Here is a 19,734-nt window from a genome sequence, read left to right on the forward strand (position 1 = left end):
TGAAAGAAAGTAATATTAACATTTCAACCAACCAAATAATCCATTATACTAACCTGAAACAAATAGCTTGTCTTGGCCGGATAAAACCACAATCAGCGTGTCGGTTGTGGCGAAGTTGGCGACTCCAGTAGAGCCCAGGATGATGGAAATCGAATGATTGCTTGGAGAACTGTCCAGACAGAGATGGTGATGCCGACACATCGCAATAAACTTTTCGGTGTATTCGGCCTGGTCTGATCGCACCGTTACCGAAGAGTTCGGATTCGACCAGGGCAGTTCATAAAGCAGATGGGCTGCCTTGGCGTAGAGAAGATCATTTGAACAGGGGAATGGGTAGATATTTAAATCCAACGTATCTACCAGTGCTTGGATTACTGGCCATAAAGATAGCGAAACGAAGACTCCTAGAAGAAGACAATAATAATCGAAAAGTTGTAACATGTTAAAAGGTTGGAGAGAGTTGAGTATAGTTATGGAGCACAAATTGGTAATGTTGCAAGTAATGTAACGTAATGTTATGTACTGTATCGACTCTTTTGATAGATTTATGGTTCATTCAGGAAGAATAAATGTTTTTCCATTCAAATTAATTTCAGCAGATTATCTGTTCCGTTTTGTTTGGACTAACTCTTTTCGATTATTTGTACATTGAATCCCAAAATTAAGCATACACCAGTGATGAAATATATTTAGATATTATTTTGGGTGTAACGGGTGTACCCGATTAGACATAAATTCGTTAATCATGATAGAGAGTAAGCATAAAGACATTAGACCTAACAGGTTAGGCACAATAAACGTTAGGCATAATGGACGGTTGACATAACAGATCTTAAATTATCAAGTGTATGAATCACTTAAAGAAACTTGTTTTTTGGCGATGATGGCGTCGGGTGGTGAGAGCCTGAATGTTTGCACTTTTTTGTAGAATTAGGCTGGAAGCTTGCCAAACCCGGTCAACATTTTATTTTGCTGTATAAACTTGATGAAGTCGTTGCTCAAAAAAGCATACCGACCGCTTGGTACGGCATGTCAGCTTGCGCTAGTTACTCGACATGCAGATAATAGCATTGATTTGATTCTAGAAACAATACACTTACCAAGCGTGTAAAACTGTGATCTCGTGTATAAAAGCGAAGCGAAACTTCAAACGCCCCCCCCCCCCCCCTTCCTCCCCTCTTCTTTCGTGCTGCCAATTAATCCAAAGCATCAGGCTCAAATAGGTAGAGCCACAATAGAAATCCGTACACATTTCATCTCAAAATTTAAAACACAAAAGTTGATTTCTTAAACTGTTTAATATTTCTCTTGTTTATAATATTTTACCACAGGCAATGGGATTTTTAACAATGATTTTAGGGGTTTGCATAGCGTAGTTGGTAAATCGATTGGTTCGATTCCCAACCCCGAACACGTTAGAGTTATTTCAAAAGAGATTTTTCTACCCCGAAAAAAGATGTTAATGTTGAAACCTCTGTAATAGAAATATTTTCTGGATTGAATGTAAGTGCTCCATCACTTAAATTATATGTGAGTTCATGAATTAGTGTTCTGATCGGTTTCCTCCAGGTACATTTGTTATTTAATGCTAACAAAGAGCAGATGGCATCAGTCTTCTTGGATATTAAGGGGACTTTTGACTCAGTTTCTATCAACATTCTGCCATAGAAGGTGCACCAGCATGGTCTTTCACCAGTTTTAAATAACTTTTTGCTAAACCTGTTGTCTGAAAAGCACATGCACTTTTCGCATGGCGTTTTAACAACATCGCGATTTAGCTACATGGGTCTTCCCCAGGGCTCATGTCTAAGTCCCCTGCTCTACAATTTTTACGTGAATGACATTGACGATTGTCTTGCCAATTCATTCACGCTTAGGCAACTTGGGGTAGTCTCTGTTACAGGGCCCAAAGCTGCCGACTTGCGAGGACCATTACAAGATATTCCAATTTGTCTGCTTAGGCTCTAGAGCTGGGTATCGAGTTCTCCACGGAGAAAAGTGAGTTGGTTGTTTTTTCTAGGAGGCGTGAGCCGGCGCAACTCCAGCTTCTATTAATGGGATTTTGGGAACTCTCATATCGATTGCTCATCCGATGCGACATTCTGAACCCGTTGGTGATTGAAAACTTCGAGAGGCTCGCCGAGCTTAATTCTCAAACTTTATGTCCTTGTACTTCGACTACATGGCACAGAGCATTAATCCTTCTTCGTATAGTCCCATCCGTGTTCGTTTCCTAGATACTTCTGATTCTACTGTATTCTTTGACACAACCATGAAGGAAGAGATTCGTGGAATCCCGAACCATATACGCCCACAAGTGATCCCTAATATATTTTATAATAAATTCCGAGAAGTCGACTGCGACAAAATGTTCTACACTGACGGATCAAACCTCGATGGGTCCACTGGCTTCGGCATCTTCAATGATAATGTCACCGCTTCATTCAAGCTCAATGATCCTACTTCAGTTTACGTTGCCGAATTAGCCGCTATTCATTATGCCCTTGGAATCATCGACACTTTGCCCACAGATCACTACTTCATCATTTCGGACAGCCTCAGCTCTATCGAGGCTCTTCGTGCGGTGAAGCCGAAAAAGCAATTCCCGTATTTTCTGGGGAAGATACGGGAGTCTCTGCACAAGTTATCTGAAAATCTTACCAGATTACCTCATTGCTCTATCCCGGGCAATGAAAAGGCCGACTCTTTAGCAAAGGTGACATCTACGAAAGACCAATTTGCTTCAAGGATTTTTTCAGTATTTGTCATCAGAGGACACTCAACAGTTGGCAAACCTTATGGAGCAATGGTGAACTTGGACGATGGCTACATTCCATTACCCCAAAGGTATCAACGAAGCCTTGGTTCAGGGGGATGGATGTGGGTCGGGATTTTATTCGTGTAATGTCTCGACTTATGTCCAACCACTACACCTTGGATGGGGCTTGCGGAGAGTAGTCTGTGCGCTTGTGACGAGGGCTATTACGACATCGAGCACGGTGTCTGGGTATGCGCCGGATATTTAGACGCCAGGTCTCAGTTAAAGGACTCCCTTCGGGCCCGAGGTAGACCACGCAATGTCCCAGTTCGAGATATGCTGGCAAATCGCGATCTTTCCCATATGTCCCTTATTCATCTATATTAGACCGGCAACATTTTTTTTTCGGAACAATGCTAATTCAAACGGTAATTGGGTGTACATATTCTAAATATGAGTTTTTTCCGATAGCTCTAGCTCACCCACAAGAGATTTCAAGTTTCTATAGTAATATATATGGAAACTCGGAAATAAATACTAAAAATCCAATAAAAAAATCCACAGTAACTCTACATACCTCAAAACTTATGACCGCGTAGCTTATTTTATAACGAACAGCTTTGTTGAAGATTGCATACTGATAAGAGATTCTCCGACAAAGTTATTTAACTTTGAAGACTAACCAATTTTTTTGTAAATTCCTATTTTGAGCATGTGCGAGAAAGAGAGGCAACACATAACTTTATATGGTAATATCTTTTTATATATCTGCAGATTTTGGGATACACAAGATGACACTGGCATTTTGTTCTTCTGATTTTTCTTGTTTCTATTGCCTATTATCATATATTTTTACATACAAACTTCAAAACTCTTGTGAGTGAATTAGAGATTTCGGAAAAAGCTCATATTTGATAAATGATATGTGATGTCAATTACCGTTCGATTTAAGAGTGTTCCGAAAAAAAGTCAAAATTGTTGCGGGTCTAATCTATATATATATATATATTAGAGTGGGACATGGTTATATGAAAAAAATAAAATTTCGCTCCGAGTAACTTTTTGGGTCCCATTTAGCTCCCAGAACAACTCTGCAAATTTTTAGTTCGATCGGTGAAACTATATTTTTACGCCCACGGTTTAAAGTTTACATGGGATTTCGTATGGGGAAAACGTCTTTTGCAAATTAATTCTTCCATGAGTCGCCCGTTACCTTCTAAAAATAAATAGATGTCTGATTTTTATAGGAAATTTGTCAAGGAAACAAAGTCTAGAAGACCACGAAACGATCTGATGCTTGTGGAAAAAGTTATTAAGCAAAAACCGATTGATGCCGTGAAGATTGATGAAAATTTCACTTTTCATAGCATCACTGCTGCTGACGGTCGAATTATATACAAAATCTTTAACTTTCTCTTATTATGTACAAAAGAAGCCTCAATTTATCCCTCAAAACTCTTGCGAAGTGGCCAAACAATATAGATAAATGATTTAGACACATTAAGAGAAGATCAACACAAAATTGCATATAATTGGACAACCAACAACAGTGGTGCTAGAAAAAATGAATATTTTATCAATCGTCAGAGCATCAATTGGTTTCAGCTTAATAACTTTTTTCTCAAGCGTCAGATCGTTTCGTAGTGTTCGAGACTTTGTTTCTTTGTTAAATTTCCTACAAAAGCCACATAACGGTTTATTTTTAGGAAGCAATGGGCGACTCCTGGAGGAATTATTTTGTGAAAGTTAATTTTCCCATATAAAATCCCATGTAAACTTTAAACAGTGGGCGCGAAAATATAGTTTCAGGGATCAAGCTAAGAATTTGCACAGATGTTCTAGGACCCAAATGGTACTTAAAAAGTTGCTCGGAGCTGGAATCTATTTTTTGTCCCACCCTAATATATATATATATATATATATATATATATATATATATATATATATATATATATATATATATATATATATATATATATATATATATATATATATATATATATATATATATATATATATATATATATATATATATATATATATATATATATATATATATATATATATATATATATATATATATATATATATATATATATATATATATATATATATATATATATATGTATATATATATATATATATATATATATATATATATATATATATATATATATATATATATATATATATATATATATATATATATATATATATATATATATATATATGTATATATATATATATATATATATATATATATATATATATATATATATATATATATATATATATATAAAAGTCACTGTTTGTATGTATGATTTATGGACTCCCAAACGGCTTGACCGATTACCGTTAAAAAATATACATAGTAGGCATTTGTTATGGAGTGTATTTGTGTGCTATTGGTTGGGGGTTATCTGCCCGCCAGATGGCGCTTCGGAACAAATTGTGTTTTCCTCCTATTTCGGTGAAAGTCGCAGCAACGCGCGATTGGTACTAGCTAATACTTTCATAAAAACGACAAATATCCCAATTTAGCCCCTCTCTTTTATTTCTCGTTTTTAGAAATTTCCTCTTGCCTTGTGGAACCGATCAGCTCTAGATTGCCACTATGTTACCGCCGTCGCCCTTACCACTACGCCTGCATAGAAGGAAACTGAAGCGAGAGCGACTCGAGGTCCGATGAGTTTTAAAGGATTCTCCGCGTGTCCGAAGAATACCATCTTCGCCTTTCCCCCTGTCCTTGATACAACTGCAGCTACACTGATGTGGAAATAAGCCCCCCCTGAATATCTTGTCCAAGCATAAATCTTCGTTAAAAAAGTCGAATTTGTATTCTGTATTCGTAGTTTGAAGATAGCTGTAATTTTTACTCTTAATTGAAACTATTGTCCTCCATCTTGTAAATAGAATTATATCCCTAGTTTTAAGATATCTGTGAAATTTCTCGTAAATATTTGTTCTCCCTTTTGTGTACCAAACTATATTGTTAGTTTTAAGATAACTGTAAAAGATTTCGTAAAAAACTATTACTCCCCCTATTGTAAATCAAACTGAATCCCTTGTTTTAAAATTTTTCATAAAATAAATCTTTTGCCTCTCTCTTGTATATAGAATCTTATATCTAATCTTAAGATAGCTGTAAAATTCTTCGCTTTTATAAAAAAGAAATATTTAAACATTGTAACCTCCTTGTAAGTTTTAAGATATCCAAAATGTAAAAACAAAAGAATTTGGCACCGCCAAGTTAACGCATTTGTGCCTATCAAATTAACGAAATGAATAAAAAAAGGTGCTGGAGCGAGGTTACTTTTCAATTGCGCTGAAGGATGACCTGTTAAAAGATCTTATCCCTCCTAGCTCTTTCATCCTCAGTTTCAGTAAGTTCATTTAAGGTATGGTAGTGTTTGGGTCTCTCGGGATAACGAACAAAGCTGTATGCGATTGAAACAGAAATTGAAGGAACTAAATTGAAGAACAAGGAACTTCCGTTGTATTGTCGAATCAATAGCCTTCCCTTTATATTCCCTAGAATCCCCAGGAATGTATTAAAAGTTCTGATGTTTTGATGAAGCTAGATTTCCATAACCCTTGTTCGCTGACAGTCGAACCAAGTCGATTACAGAGACAATAAAGCAGCATTTTTTGCAGTATCGACGACCAATCACTGGAATTTCTGGCGAACCATGGCTTCCGGAAAGTCACGACAAAAGTTTATAACCCGAAATGGTTTAGAATGGTAATATCTATTCGAGGGTGTTATCGTTCTATTATCTCAATATCCCCTCAGGATGTTGATATAGGATAAACAGGTCTAATATGCACCCCTTGTTCAAAACTAGCTATATTTCAACGGTCGACTCTATGATCTCGATACCAACTACTCTAATTTACTGCTACATTCGTAGATATTAGTTCCCGTTTCAATTTTTATTAAAAACATCCTTATACTAGTATTATTTGACATTTTTCAAAGATGCATAAATTCTAGTTTTTTTCAGTAATCCAGAGTAAAATACACCCGGTTTCAGTGTAATATGCCCCACGACAAGAAGACGATATGCCCCACAGCGATCAGTGAGTATACCTCGCAACAATAGGGGTTATATGCCCCAATCGAATTATTGATTTTTTTATCATGCTGAAAAAGGTCACACAATGTATGAAACCTTGATTTACTTTATAAAAGTCAGTGTTACTGATATACAAAATACAAAACAGTTACATTGTAGTTGTGCTAATAATGGGACATACTACACTGATAGAATATATTCGTAAATCGCTATGCATTAGTTTCGTACATATAATTTTCATAAAATATACGAATTTTTCGTACATATTATGAATCGTTCGTAGTTCTATTGAAACACATTTATTTTTTATTACGAGTTTTTCGTGAAAACCACGAAACGACTTTCGTTGGCTTATTACGAAACAGCTTCGTTCGGCAAACGTATTGTTCGCTGCTATATACGAATATCTTTATAATATTTACGAGCACCATTCGTCGAACCGTCAACGTCAACAGAGCTTCAATATGGAGTCATTGTTGCTATACGGCAGATAATTGTTGATGTTCACGACGGTCTCGGTCTGACTATTTAGTAGCCGTATCCGTATCCGCCGGTTTCAGGAAGATTTTCTAAACCTCTTCCACTTCTAGTTGATCCAGAATCCGGAGCAGTACGGATTCAGTTGAGCCATCGCTCGATGGTTTTGCATGAACAATTTTGAGTTTTTCTCTGTCGGAGCAATGTAAAAGAATATGCTATTAAATACGAAAACTTCTCTTAGATGAACGAAATGAATTCGTGCGACCAACGAGATTGTTCGTAATATACATAGACGTTTATTAAAATTAACAAAACATTTCGTTTCACTCACGAAAATTAATGCCGTTTTCAACGACAACATTCGTGCAATGTACACTAAATAAGTAAAATTCACGAAAACTGTCGTTCATCAAGCGACCATTTCTTCATATCACAATAAAATCGGTTTTGCCAGATCTGTTTTTTAACTAAAAAAAATCGGTGTTGTCAAACATCGATCCCAAAAGATCGAATGAAAAATTAGGAGATAATAAATAAATAATAAAATGTTTCTAAGATGAACAAAATGAATTCGTGCGACCAACGAAGTCGTTCATAATATACACAAACATTTATTGAAATAAACGAATGATTTCATTTCATTCACGAAAAATAATGTCGTTATCAACGATAACATTCGTGCCATGTACACTAGATAAGTAAAAGTTACTAAAATTTTTGTTCATCAAGCGTCCATTTCTTCACACCACAATCTTTCTAGTCCTTAATAATGATGAGCAAGTTAAAATAGAATCGAATTTGCCAGATCGATCTTTTTAATTAATAAAAAATCGGTGCTGTCAAACATTGATCCTAAAAGATCGAATGCGACAAACGAAACCGTTTGTAATATACAAAAACGATTATTAAAATACACGAAACATTTCGTTTCGTTCACGAAAAATAATGTCGTTATCAACGATTACATTCGTGCAATGTAAACTAAATAAGTAAAATTCACCAAAATTTTCGTTCATCAAGCGGCCATTTCTTCGTACCACAGTAAAATCGATTTGGCCATATCGATTTATTTAAATAAAAAAAATCGATGTAGTCAAACATCGATCCCAAATGATCGACTGAAAACAATAAGAGGCTAATAGTACGAAAACTTTTCTAAGATGCACAAAATGAATTCGTGCGACCAACGAAATCGTTTGTAATATATACAACCGATTATTAAAATAAACGAAACATTTCGTTTTATTCCCGAATAATAATGCCGTTTTCAACAATAACATTCATGTAATGTACACTGAATATGTAATATTTACGAAAACTTCCGTTCATCAAGCGGCCATTACTTCACACCACAATCTTTTTAGTCATCAATAGAAGGGAGCAGCTTGAATTAAAATCGATTTTGCCAGATCGATCCTTTTAGTTAGTTGAAAAATCGCTCCCAAAAGATCAACTGAAAACAATAAGAGGATAATAAATACGAACACTTTTCTAAGATAAACGAAATGAATTCGTGCGACCAACGAAATCGTTCGTAATATACACAAACGTTTATTAAAATAAACAAAACATTTCGTTTCATTCACGAAAAATAATGTCGTTATCAACGATAACATTCGTGCAGTGTACATTAAACGTGTAAAATTTACGAAAGATTTCGTTCGGCAAGCGGCCATTCTTCTTCATGAAATGAACGAAACCTACTATTTAGAATGCACGAAAATACTTCGTTACAGAAAACGACGAATGAATTCGTGCATTTTATGATCGATTTCATTATATTTAAGAATTTATATTATCAGTATACCCAGAACTTAGTGGGGCATTTTGAGCTATTGTGAAGACATGCATAATTTTACATGCACACATAGTTTTAAGCCATGCGAAAAACTAAGATAGGAACTTTAATATTCGAATAAGCTACTCGAAATAGTTCTGTCAGATTCATCTCTTTCAAGTAAGCTGAAATACTTATAGGAAAATATTGGGAAATTACATCAAAATAGCTCTTTTGAAACTTTTGTGTATTTTACTTGGTATTTTATTATTTTACAGCATATTAAAAATACTAAACTAACTTAGTACGTCGATTTCATTAAATGATACTGTTATCAGTCATTTTTACTGTACAGATAATTCAGGAGTCCTATGAATAGAAGAGGGGCATTTTGCCCGGTGGGGCAAATTGTTATTATTCTGCTCATCGAGAAATGTTTTTTGTTCGCTTGGAAGTGAAGAATATTCGGTATTGTGTATGTTCTCTGTGTCGTTGTTTTCCTTATCCCATCAAGAAAATGATGAAAGGACATATCAAAGCAAGGCACAAATATCCGATCAACATAAGGAACGTGTCATTTGAGCCAGTCGCTACTGTTTCCTGATTCTTGATTTCCCTCTGCATTGATAATCTATACATAAAAACATGCGACATTGTTAAACACAAAGGACAAATAAAAAAATTGTGTAATTTCAATTTACCAATTTACACATATTCAAGAAATTTTGATCACTCAGAATTATTAATTCGATAGTACACAAGCTACGCAAGCTACCAGGATTGTAAATCTGATATATGTCGCTCCGAATAAGCTATAAAACCTCACTTTTCTGCAACAATACAAGCATATTTGCCAAGAGTAGAAAGAGATTTTCTACCATTTATAATAGACTTTAACAAAGTTTAAATATTAATAATAGGTATTTCATCCTGTAAAGTCACCATTTGAGCTGAACACCCAAATCTATAAATTTCATATATGAGAAAACAAAAAACGAGCAAAATTATCCTACTGACACTAATAAACCTTCCTGGTAGAAGCGTCAACCTATCGCAACCAGTGGAATAAGTATAGCGATACAGTGTCTCTTTCGAAAGCACAAACTAGAAATGAGATGAATTATAACTAAAAAGAATTAATCAGAAGCGAAAATTTTGCGAACCCTTCAATATCTGTTGTAGAAGTTCCAATTTGGCTTACCAATGGATTGAGGCACACACTCCCCCAAATATCGAACCTCCTCCTCCAGCCGACGCTGAACGTTGGATCTGTTTTGTACAATCACAATACGCATTCCTAAAATACAACAATAAATATTATAACGACGCTCACATTTTGGCTTCAGACGTGATTTGCAGTCACCCAAAGTGCCATTATCATTTATCAATTGAAGCTCGTTGATGCGATCCACAATAAAAAGATTGGCGCCGAAATCGTCTTGGTCGGTAATCAATGAAACTGTGTAGTCTCCCTCGAGAGAATAAATTAAATTGTCGAGGCCAGCCGTTAGGGAGGTGTCGTTATCGCGTTCCGTTTCTCCTGCAACGCGATCGTCCTCTGAAATTGGCTCTTCATGATTACGACGCGTGTGAGCTCGAGGACTTATGTGCCGGTAGTCTCCCCCGACAGACAAGTCAATGATGGTTCTATTGAAAGAATTGCTGGAACAATTTAGCAACGTATCTTTTTTAACTGTAACCAGTTCCGTAAGACCTCCACTGCCATTTTCGATCTGAGTCTGTGTAGCCGTTTTGGATTCGAACAACTCGTCAATGTCATCGACCGTAGTCGCGAGTAGATCAAAATCCTTCCTATGCTGACCCCGTGTAGGGCTAATTGTTGTAATACTATTATCAGTTATTTCCTCTATCACTTTCGTTGTGTGGATACTTTCCGTGGTGGGTGCTAGTTCCGCTGTAACCTCTACATCTATTGGTGTCGAGCTTGGAAACGGTATGGCTTCGTCACAGTTGACACAGAGGACACAGCAAAGCAACAGGAATCCGCCTGGAAGTAGAAAGATGTAATCTATAGTTAGAATGAATCGTTTTTGAGTCAAGGGCGATCGGCTTGCTTCCTAACAATGTATTCGTATAGTATAGTGCGAATTACCCCACTTTTCGATGAGATATCAAGATTGTACAGTCGTGATCCGCTGGTTGGACATTTTTTAACTGGACCGCTTTTTAGTTGGACCTCCGCTAGTTGGACCATTGTCCAACTGAAAAGCATCTGAATGTCAAAATCTTATGTCAAATTCGCTTTGACAGTCAATCTGACAATTATTAGAGATGTGAATAGATGCAATTACACTACTAACGTCTCCTTTGGAGAGTTTTTGACATCCGTCAGTCGGTCCAACTAACGAATCAAATTCGTTAGTTGTACAGAGGTGTGGCCCAACCAGCGAATCACGACTGTATACCATCCGCTTTCATTTTCGTCCATCAGACTTCTCGTCTGTTTGATGGTGTTTTTGATTCATGAAACCAATTGCTAGTAACAAAACCATTTGCTTGATTATGTATGTGATTCCCAACTGCTGAAACATTCAAGTTAGCACAAATATCTCGGGTTCTACTAAGAAGAATAATGAAATTAATTGTGCGATGCTCGCGTACATACTCAGATAATCGGACTCACAGAGATCGTAAAAAAGTGCTCGACACCTTGAGTTGGAGGCATCTTATTATTGGATTTGTCATGACGAGTCCCAGCCGAGGTCAAGTCACTTGTATTTAATTCTAGTGCTCACAGTTCTCGCAAATGAAAGACTTATGAAAACATAAATATTACCACCACTAATTACGCTGATACAGTAAGTTCCCTTACCTTGAACGTCCAAACTTCTGTTTTAAATACTACAGATTTTTATATCGGAATACATAGGAAAAAAAATTTCACAAGTGTTGAAATATTTGTTCGTCGATCGAATTTCTTGAAGATTTTTTTAGCTCATAACGATTAATAAAAAAAATACAACTTCGACGAGTTTTCGAAATTGGAATTATTTTTAGAGTTGCTGTACTGTACTTTTAACATGAGCTTGGATTCTATTTATTTCCGAGATGGTTTATAGTAACAGTTATAGTTATAGTAACAGGCATTTTAAAGCACAGTAGGTTGGTCTAGCAGTCAAAAGTGTTGGCTCCTCGAGCTGTTCCGGAGCCACACTGAATCGCAGCTGCGTTTTCCTCCGGTCTGGCTCAGAGGCGGAGATGAAGAATGAAGAGATTGCCATGATTCAAATGTGGTTGCATGCTTTCGTTCCTCCAGCGGATTATCCAGAAGAGACGGCCGGAGGGTGCGACATGGTGCCCAAGTCAGTGAAACAGGCGTGTCCTAACATGTTGGTGAGATCCATCCTGTTTGTCTAGTTTTTCTATTCAAATGAATGATACACTAAATACGCGTCAATTCCATGCGCACTTATTCGTGGCAAGAAATCGACAGTTTAATAATAATACTGGTATAAATTTGATACACGTATTATAGTTGAGCGGGGCTTGCCTCGGAATGTACCACTAGATCTCTGTCATTCTGAAATGGGTCATTGGAAAATCGGCAGAGCTAACACCTCCTACATCCCGAAATCAAGTTGTTTGCATAAGGAAACGAGACCATATGCAGAAATATTTTCATAATACCCCTACCGGCCAGTGGGATTAGGATGGTTAACAGCACCTACTGGCTGGCCCGTTGAGTAGGCTAGCTCCACCGCCGGGGACTAGACCGAGTCGACGAAACGGGGAGCTAAATGACTCACAGAAAGGTACATCGGGTCGGAAGCAATCTACCGCCGGGGAATTCACGGTAGGGTAGATTCGCCGTAGACTACCCGACAGAATCGTGACGAAAAGGGGAGCTAATTGGCTTACGAGACAAACACCGGCACAGAGAGAAATTCCATTGCCGGGGAACTCTCAGTCGGAGTAGGATAATATCCTAGTTCATCTCGATAAAGCTGAGAGCTAAATGGCTCAAGGAAGCGGGTATCGGTGTCGGGGGGAATTCCTCCGTCGGGGAACTATCGGTCGGAGGAGTGTGAGTTCATCGTTGGGGACTATCCAAGTAGATCGTGATAAGGCCGGGAGCTGAATGACTCACGGAAACACGAACTAAATGGCTCAAAGAATCAGCACCTAAACCGGGGACGAGAGCTAAACGGCGACGTAGATAGATGGAGACAACAAGAAAGAGAAGAGTCGAGAGTTAAATCAAAGCTCATGGGTCGAGCCCAGTGGCGGATCCAAAGGGGAGGGGCTCTTGGGGGTCCGGACCCCCCCCCCGAAATTTTTTAACTTCATGAGAAATTTTTAAAGTAGTTTTTATTTTAAATTCATTCTAAATTCTAAAACATTCCAAATCAGATTCGTTCACCAAAGCTGATTTTAATTAAATGAGGGTATTACATATTACTTATTTTACAATGAACATTTCAAAATCGAAATTTCGGCCCCCTCCGAAATTTTTTTCTGGATCCGCTCCTGGTCGAGCCACTCCATGAACCAAGCGAGGCTCTGAGATAGAGCAGAAGAAAGAGGTGCGACGAAAGCACAACGACACCCCCCCCCCCCCCCCCACGAAGTAATACGATAACGTAGTTCCGTGGGGAAGAAGGGAATAAAAAGTAAGAAATGTTTTTAGTGGTTAGGCACGAACGTGAGTCCCACACAGTGCCAAATACACCACAGGCCAGGTTTTTGAAGCTTTTTTAACCTTACTATAAAAAACACACACAGTTCAACAAACATTAAATTTATAATCAATTCCCGTTGATAGTAGATAATAGTAAATTCTAAAGAACCGTCAACGCAGATTCTAGCGACACACGTTGAAATCGAAAACATAGACGAAACGACCCTTTGTAGGCTAGTGAAGACTATTATAGCTCGTGTATCGAAATGGTAATCAGAGCATACTTTTGTTGCACAATAGTCGAGGTGTGAGGTTTATGTTGATTTGTTCCAAAATAGCTGAACAAATCAAGAGGACCTTGCAGAATATCAGTAATGAGCAATGCCCTTGCTGTGTTCCTTCGAACATACAAGGGTTCCTGTTGAATCAGTTGATACCGGTTTCTTTAACTAGGGAGTCTGACAGGATCTCTCAATAGCACTCCAAGAATCGCGAAACATGAAATGCGACGTTGTATAGAATTTATTCTCTGAATCCCGTCATTGTAGTCACTCCTAGATCCAGTCTTCCCATAGGCACATCTCACACAATTTTCGCTCTAGTTTTGTGCTCATATTATACCCACACTTCGTGTACGAACTCAAACACGTTATTTCGTACCTAAGCACGTGCACATGTCGCATGTACAACCGAGCCCCATGTACGTACACGGTGTGCATACACGTAGGATCGATGCACTAATTTTATCTTTCTCATTTTTACCATTTTTTTTGTTAACCATTTTTGTTAACGACCTATTGAGTCAATTTGTCAACAGTTGTTACGGCATTGAATTAGCAAGGGACTGGAAGGTGAAGTATATTTTTCAATATTTAGAGCCATAGTACTCAAGGGAGAGCAAGGAGTTGAAGGGAGAATGTTTAGAAAAGCGTGGAAGGATCTTATATGCAAGCTTAGAGCTCACCGGCGACTTACTTTTTGTCTGCTACCGTAGGAGTCAGGGTCTTTTGGCATTAGAAATGCGAATCACCTGAGTCTACGGCATGTCCGGACAAGCGTAAAGTAACTTGTTACATCATGCTGTCGGAACCGACTTCTCTTTCTCAATCTGTTGACTCTTTTTGCCTTGTGCAAATAGGTCTCGTGTACGCACGCAGCGTGCGTACTCGGATGTTTGAACTAGAGTTTGTACACCGTTCGCTTGGGTTCGATGTTCGAGGCGAACCTGTACATCGGGACGAAGCATGTTTGAGGTTGAACGCGTGCACGAAATTTTGTACACAGGTACAAAATTGTCGATGTTCATTGGAAGACTGCCTAGATCCTTATATGACCGACTCGTTCTAGTACTACTTCCAGTAGACGGTACTCGAAGAAAACTACACAAATGCGGTTCGCACTAGACCAATCAACAAAATCCCGAAGTTGATATTGGAGAAATCTACAATTTTTAATTGAAACATTTAAAGATCATCCGCGAACAACAGACGCGAAATCTTCAGCATACGATGCACACCATTGAACAGCAGAAAGATCAACGGACCCAAACGGTTTCCTTGAGATATTCTTGACGTAGAAGTGAATGTTGGTGCCTGACAGTCTCCAGCTAAAATCACTTTATCGTGGTTTGTAAGGTAGGATCGAAACTATTGAAGACACTATATTTGAATCCAAATCTATTCATTTTCGTAATAGCGTGATTCAGCTTATCGAAAGCGGCAGACAAGTGCGATTTTCAATACTCTCTATAACGAATGAATTTATTTGTATTTGATACAGATTGGAAACATGTTTGTGGATGTCCAGCAAGATGAAAAAATGCCACCGGTAATTGATCCTCGAAAGATGCAAACAAGCGGATTCATCAAAACATCAAAGTGCCTTTTCAGAGGCACTGAAAGGGATCCGTCAGATCCCGGCTTAAAAGACGATTAAACTGAGAAGAAGCTCTGATATTCATTTTTTTTCGATTATAGAGGTTTTAACCTTAAGGTCATTCGCCTCTTCGGGTTATAACAATCTCTTATGAAAAATTTCTAACCCTATGTGCGGGGTCGGGACTCGAACCCAGGTGCGCTGAGTACAAGGCACTCGATTTATCAACTACGATGCGCCCACGCCTCTCTGATAATCATCTCTGTGTCTACGTCAATTGCACCAAAAAGTTGGCCCGCAAATGGAACTTTGCTTGCAACCAGATCCATTTGATCAGCAATTCGTAGCTGTTGTGCTATCTTATGACAAAGATCTCAATTTCTTGGGTAAACAAGTTGTACTATCTTGTGACAACGAAAAACCAGACAACAATTCTATAAAGTGCAACAACCTTATATCAAATTAATAGATGTTTCTGATGATATACATAATTCCTATGTAGATCTATCACTATCTTCAGCCAGGTGGCAGCACAATATTTCCAACCAAAGTTTTGTTCGTGCAGATAGGTTAGATATTTTTTTATGTTTGTGAATAAGTAACATAGGGTTAGTTAGGCCATAATTCTCCCTTACTGTCGAAACGTTTGCTAAATTCGCAAAACGGTGGGTGTCAGGCGAAAGGCGGCCATCGTAGTTGAGACAGATAGTGACGGACCACGGCATCGAACAGACACCCGATCAGTTTTTTTTCGGGACACTTTCCCGCCACCATAACCAGTACGGTGCAGTATGCGTGTGCGACGGTGAAAATCCCCGCCGGAAAGTACCGGCCCGTGGTTCGGGTACTCGTGTAAGTGGTGTTGGTTAGCCGAAGTGCGACAGCTAACCGCAAAGGAGCCTTCTCGTGCCCCCGACTAAAACCCAAAGAACCGAACATCGACCGTTCTCGCTATAGAGGATAAATCAAACGAACTTAATTCTCCTCTATAGCTAATAGTCAAGGAGTAAGCAGGGCGGACAAAGGTTCCCCCTGTGAAGCTCACTGCGGTAACTTACGGAATCGTTTACAGTGAGTAGACCGGCGATTTATCACCACCGTCGCTGGGAGGTTCCAACAAAGGAGCCAAGCTTACCTCCCTAAATTAAAGACAAGGACCGCTGCCGGAGCAAACAACGAAGATACGACCAAAGAAGAACACGGCCGTTGTTGACCTGGCCAGTTGAAAGACCCCGCTCGTCGCCAGTAGCAGCCGGTTAATTATTAGCCTGTAGTGTAGTGAACGCAGCGAATAAACATCGGTAAAGTTTGATAAAAATCTTGATTTTTCGAAAATGCTTAAAATTCATGTAAGTTTGATAAATTATTGAATTTCCAGAAAAAAAATTAGTCTAACAGAGGCTTTTTATAATTTCTTTTATAATATGACAATAACGTAACCAGTAAGCATTAGTGTATGCAGAAAGGAAGCATATAATTTGCATTTCAGATGCTTCATGCAGTAGATTAGCATTCATTATGCATAATTGTTGTTAATCGGCATTCAAAAAACTGTTTAAAACTTCTTGCCGGTGAGCAGCATTCTGAATGCACAACTGCAGTAAAGAAACATTTTTCTGTCACAGCTGTGATGTAGCCATATATTTTGCCAAAAGCCTTCAAATAGCGTTTAAAACGATTTAAATGCTTATCACATAAATGTTCGAAATTATTTCTAACGGTCAAGATCACAAAATTTCGAAAGCATCAACTTTGGAGTTTTACAACCTCGAAGAAGCTTTCTAGCATAAAAAGAGCATCTTTTGATGTAATAATTTTGGCGATTAAATCTATTGTAAGCTTTAGAGGCAACCTTGAATAGAATGTGAATTATATATATATATATATATATATATATATATATATATATATATATATATATATATATATATATATATATATATATATATATATATATATATATATATATATATATATATATATATATATATATATATATATATATATATATATATATATATATATATATATATATATATATATATATATATATATATATATATATATATATATATATATATATTAGAGTGGCAGAAAAAAAATGACCCCCATCGGCCCACCCCTGAGTCGATTCCTAGTCCCACCAGGAAAGTCTGCTCCGAATTTGAGCCAAATCGAACAAGTCTAGCTACCGGACCAACGTGCTTGAAGTTTATATGGGATTTTTCGACAATTTACATGGAGAAAACCCACTTGCTCACATTTTCGCCGCTAGGTGGCACTGTATACATCAGATTATCACCAAAAGTGAAACTTAGGTACTGATACACTACCATGCACTGCTAGGCCCCATGCAAAACTGACTCAGACATCACTTCGTTAAAAGTTTAATAACTTTTCCTATTGGAGTCGGATCGCTTTGCAATCTTCAACAAAGTTGTAGATAATAAAATTATCTTCCTAAGTTTCACTTTTGGTGATAATCTGATGTATACAGTGCCACCTAGCGGCGAAAATGTGAACAAGTGGGTTTTCTCCATATAAATTGTCGAAAAATCCCATACAAACTTCAAGCACGTTGGTCCGGTAGCTAGACTTGTTCGATTTGGCTCAAATTTGGAGCAAGTACTCCTGGTGGGACTAGGAATCGACTCAGGGGTCTGATTGAGTTTTCAAAAATTCATTATTTTTCTGGGCAGTCTAATATATACATATATATATATATATATATATGTATATATATATATATATATATATATATATATATATATATATTATATATATATATATATATATATATATATATATATATATATATATATATATATATATATATATATATATATATATATATATATATATATATATATATATATATATATATATATATATATATATATATATATATATATATATATATATATATATATATATATATATATATATATATATATATATATATATATATATATATATATATATATATATATATATATATATATATATATATATATATATATATATATATATATATATATATAAAAGTCAATGTTTGTATGTATATGATTTATGGACTCCCAAATGGCTTAACCGATTGCCATCAAAATTTCTACATAGTAGGCACCTGTTACGGGGCGTGTTTGTGTGCTATTGGTTGGGGATTATCTGCCCGCTAGATGGCGTTTCGCAACAAATTGTGTTTTCCTCCTATTTCGTTGAAAGTCGCAGCAACGCGCGATGGGTGTTTGCTAGTTGTTTATACACAGCAGATGAAATTTTTCAATTACATTAATGTCAGAATAACTTGTTCTAAAGGTTTCATTTCACATTTAGTCTAATATATTTCGATATTCTAAATACATGGCGTTTTCATGTCTTCAATAAAATTAGTTCTGGAATGAATTCAACAAATATTTACTTTTCATTTTGATTATAGAGGTTACCTTAGGGTCTTTCGTCTCTTTTTTAGGTTAGAAAAATTTCTAAACTGACGTACGAGGGTTGGAACTCGAACCGAGATGAACTGCGTACAAGCCAATCGACTGACCAACTACATTCAATAAATTTGTTTAAAATGGAATTTTTGAAAAAAAAAATGCTGAAGACATTCTCGAACTAAATTTGTTTGAGAGTAATTTTTTTATAATTAGTTCTAGAAGGATTGACGCCAAAAATATTTTATTAGGTGAGGTGCTGCTTTAAGTTGTATAGTTCAATGATACTCAATGATTCAATCCAAAGTTGACAGTTTTGAAATAATGTGATCGTGATCATAAAAAATGTTTTTGGGCATTAATTTTACTTTTCTTCACATATTAAAGCTCACAACTACAGAACGAGTTCTCATATACAACGTTTATTACACCATTCAATTCAACACACGAGTGAAATGATACGGATTCTGACTTCCCCAGTCGCGTCCGAGACCTTGCAATTGGAAAGTAGTCCCTGATCCCCATGGCAGCGACCATCAGTCAAACGTAATTACTATAGCAAACGGTTCAGGGCCACCGAATTCAATCAATGTTTCGTATTACCTCACACAAAATATTTATTGGAAGAGCTACGCATCTGCGACATCCGGGAAATCGAGTCCACACAAGAGCTTCCTCCCGAGGAAGAGTACGGG

The 19,734-nt window shown here is 37.0% G+C and overlaps 1 protein-coding gene across 9 annotated transcripts in view; it reads right to left on the reverse strand.

Annotated features, from left to right (window-relative positions):
- Positions 1–19,734, reverse strand: part of LOC131683643 (protein bride of sevenless) — a 43,283-nt gene that overhangs the window by 1,992 nt on the left and 21,557 nt on the right. For all 9 annotated transcript variants that reach the window (XM_058965778.1, XM_058965779.1, XM_058965786.1 and 6 more), the window contains 3 exons: positions 10,455–11,099; positions 10,293–10,388; positions 54–404 (listed from right to left, as the gene is read on the reverse strand). In XM_058965778.1, the coding sequence (XP_058821761.1) occupies positions 54–404; positions 10,293–10,388; positions 10,455–11,099 (1,092 nt within the window). The remainder of the gene's footprint in view (positions 1–53; positions 405–10,292; positions 10,389–10,454; positions 11,100–19,734) is intronic.

This window comes from Topomyia yanbarensis, chromosome 2 (assembly GCF_030247195.1).
Source record: "Topomyia yanbarensis strain Yona2022 chromosome 2, ASM3024719v1, whole genome shotgun sequence".
NCBI lineage: Eukaryota > Metazoa > Arthropoda > Insecta > Diptera > Culicidae > Topomyia > Topomyia yanbarensis.